Source organism: Tiliqua scincoides, chromosome 7, assembly GCF_035046505.1.
Source record: "Tiliqua scincoides isolate rTilSci1 chromosome 7, rTilSci1.hap2, whole genome shotgun sequence".
Lineage (NCBI taxonomy): Eukaryota > Metazoa > Chordata > Lepidosauria > Squamata > Scincidae > Tiliqua > Tiliqua scincoides.
This window is the reverse complement of record NC_089827.1, coordinates 48,085,025-48,101,670: the sequence shown is the minus strand read 5'-3', so window position 1 is coordinate 48,101,670 and position 16,646 is coordinate 48,085,025. Positions and strand designations below refer to the sequence as shown.

At 45.9% G+C, this 16,646-nt stretch overlaps 1 protein-coding gene across 1 annotated transcript in view; it reads left to right on the top strand.

Annotated features, from left to right (window-relative positions):
• The first annotated feature begins 2,334 nt into the window (after nucleotides 1-2,334).
• Nucleotides 2,335-16,646, top strand: part of AKR1D1 (aldo-keto reductase family 1 member D1) — a 55,127-nt gene continuing 40,815 nt past the window's right edge. Inside the window, exon 1 of the mRNA XM_066633199.1 lies at nucleotides 2,335-2,430. Coding sequence (XP_066489296.1) covers nucleotides 2,335-2,430 — 96 coding nt within the window. The remainder of the gene's footprint in view (nucleotides 2,431-16,646) is intronic.

The following is a 16,646-nucleotide window of genomic DNA, read 5'->3' as shown; positions in this document are numbered from 1 at the left end:
CTTGAATAAAGTCAGAGGAGTAATCCAATGACCAGAAAGGTGGTATATAAATACCTTGTTGTTGTTGTTGTTGTTGTTGTTGTTGTTGTTGTTGTTGTTGAGTCAGGGGTGGGGGCTGTGGATTTATTTATGGGTGCTCACCTTGAGCCCCATGATTGAAGGACTGCTGTAGTATGGCATAGTATAAATCCCTCAGGTACAGCACTACATCTCCATAATGGGGGACAGCTACACCTGTTGAACTTCTGTCCTCTTTGGTAGCAGTGCCGGTACAGTGGCCAACAACTGCAAAGGAAGAGAAGGCCCTTGTATCATTAACAGGCGTGCAGAAGAGAGAATTTCAGCAGGTGGAATTCAGTGTCCACCAGCAAAGTTTCTTGTTTTATTTTTGTTACTAAAACAATGGTTTCCAAACTGTGGGTCAGGACCCACTGGTGGATCACAACCTGATTTTAGGTGGGTCCCCCCAAAATTGGATAAAAATAAGATTAAAAAAAATCAGATTAAAAAATCAGATAACTGAGGGCCCAATCCTATCCAATTTTCCAGTGCCAGTGCTGCTGTGCCATTGTGGCATGCAATGCATCTTGTGGTGGGGCAGCAGTCACAGAGGACTCCTTATGGGAACATTTGTTCCCTTACCTTGGGGCTGCAAATTGGATAGGACTGGGCCTTAATTGCCTTAAGCTACTCAGAAATCAGACACTGTAGCTGCTCAGTTCCTCTGGTTTGCAAGCATGTATATACGTATATAGGGAGATAAATGTTTGAGGGTCTTTTTCTGATTATTATAAATAAATATTATTATTTCTTTCTATATCTCCTTTTTTTAAAAAGTCTAGTAAACCTAGGTGGGTCCCAACAGAATGTCATTTAAAAAGGTGGGTCCCATTGCTAAAAAAAAAGTCGTGCATTAAGGACGCAGAAATGCCAGAGTTGCCTCTGAAATCACCCTCATGTTTGCCATCCTAAACGAGTGTACTTGGAAGTAAAAAAAAATAATAATCTCATTGAATTCATTGGGATTTCTTTCTGCCTGGGATCAGGCCATTGAGCGAGGATGTAAGGCAAGAACAGCCTGGAAGGAGCTGTGTCCAGACAAAGGGAGCTTGGGATCTCCCTCCCCTCTCCATTGCAACAGCACACAAAGAGCAAAGACTTCTCCTTATCTTCTTAGTCCTGCCACTTCAGGTTTCCATTTGCAGGTGTGTGTGTGTGTGTGTGTGTGTGTGTGTGTGTGTGTGTGTGTGTGTGTGAGAGAGAGAGAGAGAGAGAGAGAGAGAGAGAGAGTCTGTAGCAGCAAATCTAACAGAGGGCTGCAGGACCTCTCAACCACACTAAGGCTGTAATCCTAACCACACTTTCCGGAGAGTAAGCCCCCTTGAACAAAATAGGACTTACTTCTGAGTAGACCTGGTTAGGGTTGTGCCCTAAGGCATGTCTACTCAGGAGTAAGTTCCACTGTGTTCAGTTCCCCCAAGGAGTGTGTGTGTGTGTGTATAGGATTGCCGCCTAAGGCATTTCTTGAAGCAGAACAAAGGACCTTCGGATGCCTGAAGTGTAATTCTCCTTTGGAAGGAGTATCGAAGGGGGAACAATGGAAAGCAGGAGGAGAGTCCGATGGCAGGAAATGCGATGGCCTCGTCCTAGGAAGAGCTGAAAAAAGTATACAGGATAAAGCAGGGTGCTCCTTAACAAGGGATAACAGCACGGAGTGAGAGCCCAATCCTGTGCGTGTCTACTCAGAAGTAAGTCCCATTCCAGTCCATGCAGTTTACTCCCAGGAAAGTGTGGCTGGGACTTCAATGGGGCTTCCTCCTAGGTAGGCATGGACAGGCTCGCAGCGTACCAGACCTGCTTGGACCTTGGTCCAGAGATGCTGCTGAACATCATGAACATCAATGCTCCATGCAGCCGATGAGCCGGACTTCTAGCAGCTGCTGGGACAATGTATGCCTTCCTCCCAGTGGCTTTCCAGCCTCTCTCTCTCCTTTGGAGACCAACCTGCCTCTTGGGCAGCCATGCCAGGCGGGGTAACCCTCAGCCAGTCCCTCCAGCCTTCTCCAGCGATGAAGAAGACATCGCACTTGCCCACCACCGGGGGCGGCTCCTATTTAAACAGATGGCGAGCGGCGAGGTAGCCCAGAGCAGGTTGAGCGTGGCTGAGGCTGGTCGCTCGTTCCCTGCTCGCCCGCGCCCTCTGCCGACAGGAGAAGTCATCGCAGGGACCACGTTGGGATCACACAAAAGAGGCGTCCCCTTTCCCCCCCCCCTCTCTCTCGGAGGAGCCTGGTGCATGCGAAGGGTTGCAAAAGCGAATTCTGCAAGTGCATCATGATCCATCTCACAGCTGAGCACCACCGATTGCCTCTCAATGATGGGAACAGCATCCCTGTGATTGGGCTGGGTACCTATGCGGCTCCTAGGAAAGTAAGTTCCTTACCTCCTTGTCCCTTTCTCTCTTTCATGCTCATCAGCTCCATAGTGCTTCACTGGCTGGATGTTCTTCCTCTAAAAAAAAAAAAGTGTGTCTTTTTTCCCCCCTTTGGGAAGCGTACCTGGAGGACGTTAGACTTTTCATGTGCAATTCAATCCCAGGAATGCTTGAATTCAAGGGGGTGTGTGCTTTCAGTATTGTCTAGGATTGCAGCCTTACAGCCCCTAGGCAACCTCTGTGGCCTCTTCACACAACATAGCGAGCATGTGTCCAAGTGGTCGTCGTTTCGGTGCATTTCAGCAGGAGGCTGTGCATGTTGAGTTGGATGGAACTTGCTGCCTGGCAAGCCCTTGGAACACACCTCCTGGACATCAGTGGGGTTGACTTCTGAGTCGAGGTGTACAGCAGCGATTTTCAGCCTTTTCCGTCTCACAGCACACTGACAAGGTACTAAAACTGTCAAGGCACACCATTGATTTTTTGACAATTGACGGACTACGCTGTTGGTGGGGGGCTCACACCCCCCAAATGACCCTACATGACCCTCCCCAATACATGACCCTCCCTCAAACTCCCACGGCACACCTGTAGACCATTCATGGCACACCAGTGTGTGTGGTTGAAAACGACTGGTGTATAGGATTGGGCTGCTGCAGAGTGTTAGACTTGCTTTTTAAGTGTCCAGGGGTAGGGCAGTTAAAAAGTACTGCTCTCTTGTTCCTAGAGGTCCATATTGGTTTTCCAGTGGGTTAAGTGGATCCATGCTTTTCTCAACAAAATACTGAGTGAGGCCGGAGAAGGTTTGGCAGAGTTGCCACCACCCCTTCTACCCACTGTCTTGCTGTAGTAGTGATGTATCCATGAAGCTTGCTGAGGGGTCGTATTCAGGGTGATCAGATGTCATAACCGCAAAAGGGGATGGGGCACCCCAAAACATAGGGCATCCAAGAAGAATGTAGGACACAACAGCATAAAAGCTAAAAACACTCATTTATTGATTTCATGTGGTTAATTTAAACACTATATTACTTATTGTTAAATTAAAAACTATACTACATATAATTTATTAATTCCAAGTAGGCTTTACGCTGCCTGCTCACAGGGAAAAGGAGGACATTTACGTTCTTTTCCAGGACATGAGGCTGAAAAAGAGGACATCTTGGAAAAGAGCATGCCTTTTCACCCTGGTAGTATTGTGTGAATGCCCTTTGCTATTCAATATTGGCTCTTTTCCAGGTACATGCCTGCCCCTCCTCCTCTCTGTTGTCCTTTTTGAGGAATGAATGCCCTTTCACTCTGCAAGACGTTAGTTTGACTCTCCACCAGAAGTGTGATCAGTGTGTTTTGAGGAACCCTTTGCAGGCTGCAACTTCAAGCATGCTTCCTTCCACATAAGCCCTTTTGGGCAGAACAAGGTTTGCTTTTGAGAGAGTGTGCGTGGGGTTTTGCAATGGGTCCCCATTCATTTCAATATTTTATTTTTAATATATTAGACTTGTTGCTACCGTGGTATGTGACTGCATTTGGGGAAATGTGACAGACCTGTACTTTTAACAAGCTACCATGTATGTTCTTTTAACAATGATAGTAAATGTAACTTACTCCTGGGAAGTGTGGGTAGGATTGCAGCCTAGGATTGTTAAAAGTTTTTCTGCTTGAAGATGTCACTTCCGGTGATGATATCACTTCCAGTGGGCCCTGGAAGATTCCCATTCTAAAAAGTGGGTCCCAGTGCTAAATGTGTGATAACCACTGGACAAAGGAATCTTTCGGTGCTGGGATGGTTCCACACACCTCTTCAGTTTGTTCCCTTAGATCAGTGTTTCTCAAACTGTGGGTCGGGACCCACTAGGTGGGTTGCAAGCCAGTTTCAGGGTCCCCATTAATTTCAATATTTTATTTTTAATATATTAGATTTAATGCTCCTATGGTATGTAACTGCATTTGGGGAAATGTTGTACATCCTGTACTTTTAACCAGCTACTCTGTATGTACTTTTAACCATAAAAGTAAATGGAACTTACTCCTGGGTAAGTGTGGGTAGGATTGCAGCCTAGGATTCCTAAAAAATTTTCTGCTTGATGATGTCACTTCTGGTCATGACATCACTTCCAGTGGGTCCTAACAGATTCTCATTCTTAAAAAGTGGGTCCTGTTGCTAAATGTGTGAGAACCACTGCCTTAAATGATTGAGTGTTGCAGGCTTTCTACAGTGAAGTAGGTATGAGTTAGAGCTCATTTAAATGTGTGCACATTTTTTAAGACACCTGTATGTGGCAGGAGGTAGTCTAGTGGCTAGGAAGGAAAGAGAGATCTTGTGTGTTAAGGAGACTTAGGACGCAATCCAGAGGCACTCATGGACCAGTGCAAGTCCCTCACGCCAACCCAGGAGGGTTGCAAACATGCCGTAAGGCACATTTGCGCCTCCTCAGGAGGAAGCTGGGCTGGCGCTCAGAGGAGCATTGGCCTATGGAGGCTGACACAAGCCTCTATGCTGGCTTCCTTGCTGAGGCTTGCATTGGCCCGGCTGGGCCGACACAAGCCTCTGGGGTGGGCAGGGAGGAGGCGGAGTGGAGGTGGGAGGGAGGCATTCCTAGGTGGGGGGAGGGTGGACGGCTCCAGGGGCAGGCGGGGAGCGGGAGGTGGAGCTTGGATCCAGCACTTATGCTGGATCCCAACCCCTGTTCCCAGGGAGCTCGGAGCATCTTGAAGCTGCTCCGCTCTCCTCGGACTTGTGCCACCTCAAGAGGTGGCACAAGTCCGAGGAGACAGATAGGGGGAAAGGTGCCTTACCTGGAGGTAAGGGGAAAAGTTTTCCCTTGCCTCTGGCGGAGCCGCCTTGGGCCCTTATCCTGCACTGGATACAGCACAAGCCTCTTGGCTTGCCTGTCCCAACACAGGATAGGATTACGCCCTTAGTGTAGTGGGTAGTAAATAGAGAAGGAACCTGAGTGTATCTCGAGTGATCCTCTTAGCATCTACAGCCTTTGTGGTTTAGCACAAGTTCCTAGAGACCTGTATTCCACCCACATCTTCTAAAGAGAGACAAGTTATTGGAGCTTGGTGAAAAGCTGACAGAGAGACTCTCTAGCATCTGACATCATATGTATGGTTTTCCTCTGCCTGTCAGTCAGTCCTGCTGCATTGACCAAACATAAAAGATGAAGCAATTTGTCAGCATCTTCCATCTGGTGCTACCTGAGGAATGTTCTTGAAACAAAAGCCCAGAACTCTTAACACCCAGATTTGTGGGGCTCCTCGAAGTAGATGTCAAAGCCAACTGTTGGAGGAGGCCAAAGCATCTGTGTGTGCCCCCTGATGCTCAGTGCTCCGGGCACTGAAACTTTTCTTCTTTGTGCTGCTGTAAAATCAACCACATACTGCTTCTTCCAACCTGTTCCTAGCCAAAGTTTGCTTGGTGCCAAGGCTAGATCCACACACAGTAGCAAATGATGATGAAATAGGCAACACTTCTCTCACTGCTAATGTTTGGACACTTCCCCACCCAGTTTAAAACTCCTTGCAGATAGAGTGGGCAGGTCTAACTGGACCTGAGCTAGTGAAATTGCTGATGCAGGTTCACATGGACCTGTGCTGTGGACCTGTGCTGTGAGCTCAATTCTGGGAAGGGTGTTTGGATTCAGTGGCTGCTGCTACCACTGAACCCATCCCTTTCTTGGACTCAATCCACCCTTTTCCCATCCCTGTTGCTGCCCTGTTCTGCTCTGCCCCACCCTACCCTAATTTTGCCTTTGTTCCACTGCCTTGAGATCTGGGCCTCCTCTTCCACCAACCTGTGGTTGTAGGCTGGTCTTGTCCTTGGCTGTCGCTCTGTGCTGGATTGTTCCATCCTCATCCTGGCAAGCTGGTAAAACATGTCTCCCCACACTGCCAGCGGGCCATTTGTGGTGGCTGTCAAGCACTCCCAGCCATCGGAATGCTAGATGTGGTGGCGGGGGAGGAGGATAGGATTGGCCCATTATTTATATAGCCTCTGTAGAGCAGGTAAGAGAAAAGAATTAATGCCACACTTCTTTGTCTTGGAACTAAAAACCTGGGAACAGAAGGAAAGGAGTGTTAAAATGCCCGGTTTCTTTTATTTGAGAACATAAGAAGAGCCCCTCTGGATCAGGACAAAGGCCCATCTAGTCCAGCTTCCTCTATCTCACAGTGGCCTACTGTATGCTCAAGTGATATCCTTGAGCTATACCATTGTTACTGAAATTCAGCAGGTGCAGATCCTCTATCATTGCCTTACTGCGCTTTACTGTGCTGGGGGCAAAAAGGGCACTTACTGAACTGCCACTGAACATCAAGCAGATTGTTTTGGGGTTCCATTTCTGTCTTACCCTTTCCCAAGGGCTCAGGATGGGTAGCCACCATTCAAGAAGAAATGTGACACTTGGCTTAAATATAAAACTACTCTGCGCTGACTGTTGAATACTTGGTGGGACGCTTGGACTTTGATAGACCTCTCGTGAAAGGCAGTGCTAATGAGAAAGCATCTCTGCATCCCCCCCACCGCCTTTGCCATTTAGACTTGGATCTGTGTACAATTCAGAAGACTCTCTTGGTTAATGTTAAAAGATTGTGGTGAAGGAGGAAAAGCAACACTTGGAGTTGCAATCAATAGTGGCATATTGCAGGAGATCACTGTATTTCGAGGTGTCCCACATGCCCTTTTAATCCTTCTGGACCCTTTGGGGGTTAAAAATCTTCTGTAACTGCCTGCTGAAGTATATTCTCATTAAGTTGTAGGAACATCTGAAGAGTGCTGTTTACTCTTTTCCAATCCCTTAATTAGGTGCATATGGAAGCCAACTTTTATTTTTCAGCATGCCAAACAAATAGGTTTCCCATTACTTTTTATCTGTCCCAGTCAGGCTTCGCTTGCCTAACTGGCAATATGGTACAAGGGTTAGAGTGAACATTGTGAATGATGATTTGTGTGTGTGGCTGCTAGTAACAAAAAGTCATCAACCTTACTTGAAAGGAAGTTCTAAGGAGTGCCATGGAACCTGTTTCCAAGAGGATGCAATAAGGATTTCAAAGTTCTGCCAGTTGAGGGCCCAATTCTATCCAATTTTCCCATGCCAGTGCAGCTGTGCCCATGGGGCATGCGCTGCATCCTGTGGTGGGGAGGCCATCACAGAGGCCTCCTCAAGATATGGGAAAATTTGCTCCTTACCTCGAGGCTGCATTGCGGCTGCACCAGTGCTGGAGAGTTGGCTAGGATTGGACCCTAAATTGGATACTGAATAGTAGAGGCTGGAGAGTTTAATGTAGCTACCTGACAGCCCAATCCTATCCAACTTTCCAGCGCTGGTGCAACCACAATGCAGCCCCAGGGTAAGGGAACAAATGTTCCCATACCTTAAGGAGGCCTCTGTGACTGCACCCCCAACACAAGAAGCATTGCATATCCCATAGGTACAGCAGCACTGGAAAATTGGATAGGATTGGGCTGTAAGGTGACAATCCTATACTGCACATAGTTTCCTTGGAGTAAACCCCATTGAAAACAATGGAATTTACTTCCAAATAGACATGCAAAAGATTGTGCTATAAAATAAGGAATCTGACTAATAGCAGGGAGATATATTTTCCTTTACGGGAAAGAGGGGATATAAGAATATGCTTCAAGGATTTTTCTTGTCCTGTTTATACTGGAAATGGCAGTATAATGGAAAAGTACAATGGAGTGCAATGGTGGCTAATGGAAAGTTAAGCCTTTTTTTCATGTACTAACAGGAATAACAGAATCAAGAGCTCGAACCTGGAAGAATCTGAGCATAGTCTAAACCAGCCCCCTGAACTGAGGGATTTATTGTAGGTAAATTATTCTTGACAGATGTTTATCTACCCACCTCTTAAAAACCTATAATGGAGGGTTTTTGCCTACCTTTAAATGAGCAGCTAGTCCTACATTTAGGAGCACTTTTATAATATTTAACCCATATCTACCTTTTGGCGATGCAAATGGTGTCACCGTTTTCTCAACTGTGCACCTCCCAATAGTGGCATGATGAGTTGTAAATTCAACAGTACACCTTTTCCATTATCGACCCTCACTGTTCGGTGTGGGTGAAGCAGGGAAGTTGAATGTGTTGGATCCCTGCATTTCATTTTTTTTTTTTTATGGAGGGCACCAAGTTCTGCCGTGGATGTGGGGAGATGAAAACCCTGGTATAAATTCACTGTTATCGAGAATAGGTTTATTTCATCTCATTGATGGCAGCCATACCTATACCGAAAAGCAGGCCCAATCCCATCAGGCCCTTTGCAACATTGTAACACTAGCTACAATGTTTCAAAGGCCTTACAATCCACAGAGTGGATTGCTGGTTGCCATTTTAGATCTACTATTCAAAGTGGTGGCGGCAGCATTTATTTTAGCACATGCTTTTGTGGGCCAGAGCCCAAGTCTGGTCAGTTTTCAGGGAGAAGTTTTAAATGACAACACTGAAATGTAAGGAGCAATCTACTATTGGCTGGATTGGAAGGAATGCTGCCCCTGAAATAACTAGAGAGAGGTTCATTCTTTCATCCCAGGGAGGTTTGCCAATTCTCCATCCAGGTATGCATCATTTTAGCAGTTAGCCTGCTGGGGAAACGCATCCTCTTTGCTTGGGTCTCATGCAATTTTCTTTCCTGGATTGTGCTGGGAGAATCCCATTCTTTCTTTTCTACAGTAGACACTACTGTGCACAGTATTGTTTGGTTGGGAACCAGCATGCTGCTTCTGTCTTCCTCCCTCCCAGCAATTTTTCAACACTTGAGATAATTGATTCTGATTTCTATACGTATGGCCTTTTAAAATGAAAGGGCAGGCAGGTTGTCTGGTGCATGGTGACAACTTACTTAATTAGCATTAGATTTACCGGCTCATGTGTCTGGTAGGTTGCTAAGGTGGAGGCACTGGGGGCTTGAGTTTCAGGAGAAAAATCTGAAAGAGATGCTGATCCTCGTATAAATGTACACACATTTTCAGGAGCTCTAATTCATGCATGATTCATTGCAGAAAACCTGCAACACTCAAACATCTAAGGGGAGCAATTGAAGAGATGTGTGGAACCATCCCAGCACACACGCTGGTGGATATCTGCAGATCCTTTAGTCAACAGTGTCAGCAGTATATCGCTCAAAGGGAACATTTTGAGCACTTGGTCTAATTCATTAATGAATTCATTAATTAACTGGGTCAAGCAACTGCTTCTGTGTACACCATATGCAGTGTATTGTGAATTATAGTATAATTAATGCTGATACTATAAAGTGTGTCTATATCTGTGGTTTCAGTTAACCACGGTTTCAGATCCTTGGAGCCTTCCTATGCCTTATAAGGCATTAAAAACGTCACTTCCAATTTTGATGAAAGTTGCATTGGGAGTTGCATTTTTTCTCATTAGTCATTCTGAGGCTTGCAGAGGACGTGGATGAACGTGCATGGCCTCTGTGGGGCTTAGAATATCCTCAGGAGGCAAGGTTCACCCTTGGAGGGCAGGGGTGGGGCATCCCTGGGTATCCATGCTTTCATTCTGGAACCCCCACAGATACCAGGGCATGCCTGTATAAAAAATGCATGCAGGGTCTGACCAATCATGAGGCTAGCCAAAGAACTGTTTCTAATGATGGGTTGGGGCAGAGTGGTGAAAAGATGAGGGGTGCACCATACCCTGCATCACCATACAATCTCCTCCTGGCCTGCCACCTGGCCAGGCCCATCATTTGGCTCTCTGATCCTACTTGCTCATCTCTTCCTCCAGTGCCATTGCTGTGATCAAACCTGGTGGAAGAGCAAGAAGCAGCAACAGGCAATCCTATTCTGATTTATTGATTCCAGAAATGATCAGAAGAGGCTAGTTCAGCTCTTGTTCTTGCCTGAAAAAGAGAAGGCTAAAAGGAGATACGATCTTCAACTATTAGGAAATCTGTGGTGGAGAAGATGGAGAGGACGGACTTGTATCTGTGGTTCCTGGGGGCAGAATTAAGAATGCAAGAAGAGCCCTGCTGGATCAGGTCAAGGGTTAGGAGCATCTAGTCCAGCTTCCTGTATATCACAGTGGCCCAGCAGATACTTCAGGGAGCACACAGACAAGATACCTGTATCCTATTGTCACTCCCTTGTATCTGGCATTCTGAGACAGGCTACCTCTAAATCCCGGAAGCTGCATACAGTCATTGTGACTTAACCTATGATGGAATTTTCTTCTATTAGAAGCAGTGGGTTGAAATGACAGGGAAGTAAATTTAGGCTGGACACAGGGAACCATATAGCACTGGGCCAGTACACCTTGTGAAGGTGTGGGCAATCCCACATTGGAAGTTTTCAAGTAGAGGCTGGATAGCCACCTGTCAGGGATGCTGTAGCTGTCTGCACTGAGCAGGAGATTGGACTAGGTGACCTCAAAGGTCCCTTCCAACTCTATAATTCCATCTCCCTACTTTCCCTCTTCCTTCAAGAGTCTGTATGAAGGTTTCTCAAAGTCAAGTTGACCTTTTATTTCACTCATGTAATGACTGAGAGTATTCTGTTTCGCGATCAATCACACCACCTTGGTTAACAGGGTGGCTTCAGAAACCCCTGGAGCATTATCCAATGTGGCCAGAAGCACTCAAGCAAAGAACTGACTGGTTAATGTGGATCACTGCTGTTAATTTGTTAACCATTTCATTGTTAGGCAGACTATTGGTTAATAATTTTGATTGGATAGTTCTGCCAAATGGGAATGAATGGGAATTCATTGTCAAGAGAGGGATATCACAGGTATTGGGACGCTGTTTGAATGATATATTAATCACAGCTTGGAGAAGGGGATGCTTCTGCCATCAGCTGAAGGGAGAAGACAGGGCCACATGGGAGGCCACAAGAAACAGCTGTTTTTGGAAGTGATGATGAAGGAGTGCTGTGAGTTGGCTGAAACACATTGGAGGCTATCCTTTTTCAGATGCTCTTTCTGTAAACATTACAAAAGGCACCTTATTATTTTATTATTATTATTATTATTATTATTATTTTATTAATTTATATCCTGCCTTTTTGCCCCATGAGCACACAAGGCGGCCTACAACAATTAAAATACAAAAATAGCAATTAAAAACAATAATTTAAACAGTTGCACATATTTAAAAGATCTAAAACAAGCCCCGTGGATTCTAATATAAAAGAGAAAAAAGAGAAAGCCAGCCAGCCTGTCAACAATTAAAAGCTTTTTGAAATAAAAAGGTCTTCAGTCCACGCCGAAATATTAGCAAAGAGGGAGCAGTTCTCAATTCTAAGGGAAGGGTATTCCAAAGTTCAGGGGCCACCACCGAGAAGGCCCTCTTCCTGGCCGCCACCCCTCTCACATCTCTTGGAGGCGGCACAGTCAAAAGGGCCCCCCCAGATGATCTAAGAGTACGGGCAGGATTATAAGGAAGGAGGCGGTCCCTCAAATACCCCGGCCCCGAGCCGTAAAGGGCTTTAAAAGTCCTTATGTCTCCCATCTCAAGGAAACCAAACTCAGCAATATTCATCAGTGTCCTGTCCTCAACACAGAGTGCTCCAAGAATGTGTCACCATGGCTGCCGAGGGCACACATGTAATATAGACTGTGTTTTGCTCTGAAAGAAGCAAATGGACAGTAATGCTTTAGCTCAGTGGTTCTCACACATTTAGCACTGGGACCCACTTTTTTAGAAAGAGAATTTGTCAGGACACACCAGAAGTGATGTCATGACTGGAAGTGACATCATCAAGCAGAAAAACTTTTCACAATCCTAGGCTGCCATCCTACCCACACTTACCCAGGAGTAAGTCCCATTTACTATCATTGTTAAAAGAATATACATAGTAGCTTGTTCAAAGTACAGGTCTGTCACATTTCCCCAAATGCAGTCACATCCCATGGTAGCATCAAGTCTAATATATTAAAAATAAAATATTGAAATGAATGGGGACCCACTTGAAATTGGCTCACGACCCACCTAGTGGGTCCCAACCCACAGTTTGAGAAACACTGCCTTGTATAGTTCATTCTGCCTGAACTGCACTCTTTTTTACAATGAGCCTTTCACGTTGTCTTTTAAAGTTTCAATTAATGTGGCTTGCAGTTTTCCAATAGGACTTAGACAACTATAGGCTGCTTTGCTCCTTTTAACTAACTTTTCGGAAAGGTGGAACTAGCAGCAGCAAGACTTCGAACAGAGAAAGCAGGTTTCAATTGTTGCACACACATTTGTTACCAATCATGTTAATAGAGCTGAGCGTCTTGTAGGTAATTTGATAGCATGTTGAGAAGACATTTCTGAGTAAAAGGGGGGGCGTGTGCCTCCCTACCCCAGAATGTAGAACAAAGAGTACGAAAACACTCGTTGATCTGTCAGTGACTATTGCTAACTTTTATCACGTGATGGCTTTGTTTCCCAGAATATGCACCATGAATATGGAGTTCTTAACTGAACCACAAAACTGCATTTTCACCGGCTTGGGTGGAATCTCATTTTCTGTGGTTCTCAGGGGGTGGTTTTTCAAGATCCCAATTTCTGGTCAATGTTCTGCTGTTCCAAATACATTTTTATATCTAAGGCTGCAGTCTGAAGCATGCTTACTTAGAAGTGAATCTGACGGAAATCTATGGGATGTGCTTCTGAGTGCGCATGGTTGAATTGGGCTGTGCAAAACAAAGAAATAATTAAAGCCTCTTGTTCTTAAAAACTAAGCTTCACCAGAGCCGGCCCATCCATGAGGGCAACTGAAGTGGTCGCTTCAGGCAGCAAATTGATGGGGGCACCCACCTCTGTCTGCCTGCTTGCCCCCACTCCTCCTTCTCTTTCCATCCCTGGATTGGAAAAGGAAGAGGGGGACAAGAAGACAAAATGTGGGAAGGAGGAGAGTGCTGAGCAAAAACTTAGTGGGAGTAGCAGAGGCCAGTAGCAGGGGGACATAAGAACATAAGAACAGCCCCACTGGATCAGGCCACAGGCCCATCTAGTCCAGCTTCCTGTATCTCACAGCGGCCCACCAAATGCCCCAGGGAGCACACCAGATAACAAGAGACCTCATCCTGGTGCCCTCCCTTGCATCTGGCATTCTGACATAACCCATTTCTAAAATCAGGAGGTTGCGCATACACATCATGGCTTGTACCCCATAATGGACTTTTCCTCCAGAAACCCGTCCAATTCCCTTTTAAAGGCGTCTAGGCTAGACGCCATCACCACATCCTGTGGCAAGGAGTTCCACAGACCGACCACACGCTGAGTAAAGAAATATTTTCTTTTGTCTGTCCTAACCCGCCCAACACTCAATTTTAGTGGATGTCCCCTGGTTCTGGTATTACGTGAGAGTGTAAAGAGCATCTCCCTATCCACTCTGTCCATCCCCTGCATAATTTTGTATGTCTCAATCAGCGTCTCTTTTCTAGGCTGAAGAGGCCCAAACGCCGTAGCCTTTCCTCATAAGGAAGGTGCTCCAGCCCCGTAATCATCTTAGTCGCTCTCTTTTGCACCTTTTCCATTTCCACTATGTCTTTTTTGAGATGTGGTGACCAGAACTGGACACAATACTCCAGGTGTGGCCTTACCATCGATTTGTACAACGGCATTATAATACTAGCCGTTTTGTTCTCAATACCCTTCCTAATGATCCCAAGCATAGAATTGGCCTTCTTCACTGCCGCCGCACATTGGGTCGACACTTTCATCGACCTGTCCACCACCACCCCAAGATCTCTCTCCTGATCTGTCACAGACAGCTCAGAACCCATCAGCCTATATCTAAAGTTTTGATTTTTTGCCCCAATGTGCATGACTTTACACTTACTGACATTGAAGCGCATCTGCCATTTTGCTGCCCATTCTGCCAGTCTGGAGAGATCCTTCTGGAGCTCCTCACAATCACTTCTGGTCAACGTCTTCTGAAAGTCCAGATATATAATGTCCACGGGTTCTCCCACATCCACATGCCTGTTGACCTTTTCAAAGAATTCTATAAGGTTCGTGAGGCAAGACTTACCCTTACAGAAGCCATGCTGACTCTCCCTCAGCAAGGCCTGTTCATCTATGTGTTTTGAGATCCTATCTTTGATGAGGCATTCCACCATCTTAACCGGTATGGATGTTAGGCTGACCGGCCTATAGTTTCCCAGGTCCCCCCTCTTTCCCTTTTTAAAGATAGGTGTGACATTTGCTATCCTCCAATCTTCTGGCACCGTGGCCGTTTTGAGGGACAAGTTGCATACCTTAGTCAAGAGATCAGCAACTTCATTCTTCAATTCCTTAATAACTCTTGGGTGGATGCCATCAGGGCCCGGTGACTTATTGATCTTTAATTTATCAATGAGGTCTGAAACATCTTCTCTTTTAACCTCTATCTGACTTAATTCCTTGGTTAGGAGGGGCCGTTCAGGCATTGGTATCTGCCCGAGGTCTTCTGCTGTGAAGACAGATGTAAAGAACTCATTTAATTTCTCTGCCATCTCTAAGTCCCCTTTTATCTCCCCTTTCCCTCCCTCACCATCCAGAGGGACAGCACTTGGCATGTTGGCTCAGGAGATCTTGGACCAGCCCTGATCCTCACAGGACACAAAATAAATCAGATCCTGAGTTAAGAAAGAACTCTGGTTAGCCCTCACAGTGGTTACTGTTGCTGCTGATGTCACAATTAGTAGCTGCTAAGTCTAACAGGGTCTGTATGGAACTTTTAGTTTTTATAAAAAGAGTTGTGGGAGTGGACTCGCAGGAATACTCTTGTGACAGATGCATGGGGTGGAAAAAGTGGACATTCTCACTCATATAACAATGACATTGGTTGTAGATTCAGGAGAGACAAGAAAAATGACCTCTTCATACAATCCATAATTAACACATTGCACTGCTACAGGATGTGATGGTGTGAAAAGAGGCTAGAGAGATTCATGGAGGATAGGTCCTTCCATAGTTAGCATCCCTGGGTACCCTTTATTTTACAATATGTACCACTTAACAACCTAAATTGATTGAGTGTGTACCACTCTGTGGACAAAATGTGCCACCCAAAATAATGAAGAGGTTCCTGCATACTAAGAGACTAACTAGGTATGCAGAAGGATATATCGGGAAATTGGGAAGCAACAGCATATTTTTCCCAACCAAGTTATGCTCAGATCCTGGCTTTTGCCAATGTTTTCTGTGGGCACTTCTCATCCTGCCCCAGGAAGAGAGAAAAAGAATAATTTGAAAGGTTCTAAACGAACCATAACTTGGGCAGGATGTGTGAATCTTGTGGTTTAAGCCTGAAGTTAAAGGCCACAGAAGAGAACAGTTCAAAGGCATCTTGTAGATGCTAGCTGAGAAAGACACCAGAAAATGATGGTTGGAGAGAAAGGGGGCTCACACTTGTTAGCCATAATGGCTAAATAGACCTTTGAAGTTCATAGACAGCTTTCCACTGAACAGCGGTTATCAGAGAGCAGCAGCAGGGAACTGGCTGTTTGCCTTCTTGTCCCGCTTGTGGTTGGGAAGGTGGTGGCAGGGTGTGCATACAATGGTAATGGCTTGTGCCAGAACTTATTCACTCCTTTTTGAAGCTTCCCACCCCTTGTCTCCACTTGGACGTATGCTACCAAATGAGGTGTAGTATGTCAGAGAAGATCCATAGGTAGAGGTGGGTGGGTGGGAGGGTGAGTGTGTTTTCACAAAAATGAGAACTGTTAAGTGCAGAAAAAAACCCACCACTACCCCTTGGTGACCCCAGGGCTAAAGCAGCCATTTTCAATCACTGTGCCATGGCACATTGGTGTGCCGTGGATGGTCTACAAGTGTGCTGTGGGAGTTTGGGGGAGGAACATTTGTGTTACTAGGGCCACTGAGGGATGCAAGTCCCTGCTGTCAATGTTGTGTGTCAATGTTGTGTTGACCTCCTGTCAAGGGCAGGAGGTCTGGCCTAGAGGGTAGAGCCTCGTTTACCTGAAGATAACATCCGCAGGTCGCTAGTTCAAGGCCACTGGCACCGTGAATGGTGAGACCTTGAAGCAGCTGACAAGCTGAGCCGAGTTATTCCACCTGCTCTTTGGTGTGAGCGAAGAAGCATCTTGGCTGCCCTCCATGTGAGAGATGAAGGAGCTGCTTGTCAGCTTGCGTGGGAGGAAACTGGAGGCCAGAATGTGATACCAGATCAGAAAGATCCATCTGAAATGTTGTGGTTCTTGAAAGATAGAACCTTTCTTCAATTGTAAAAATTCCCACGGGG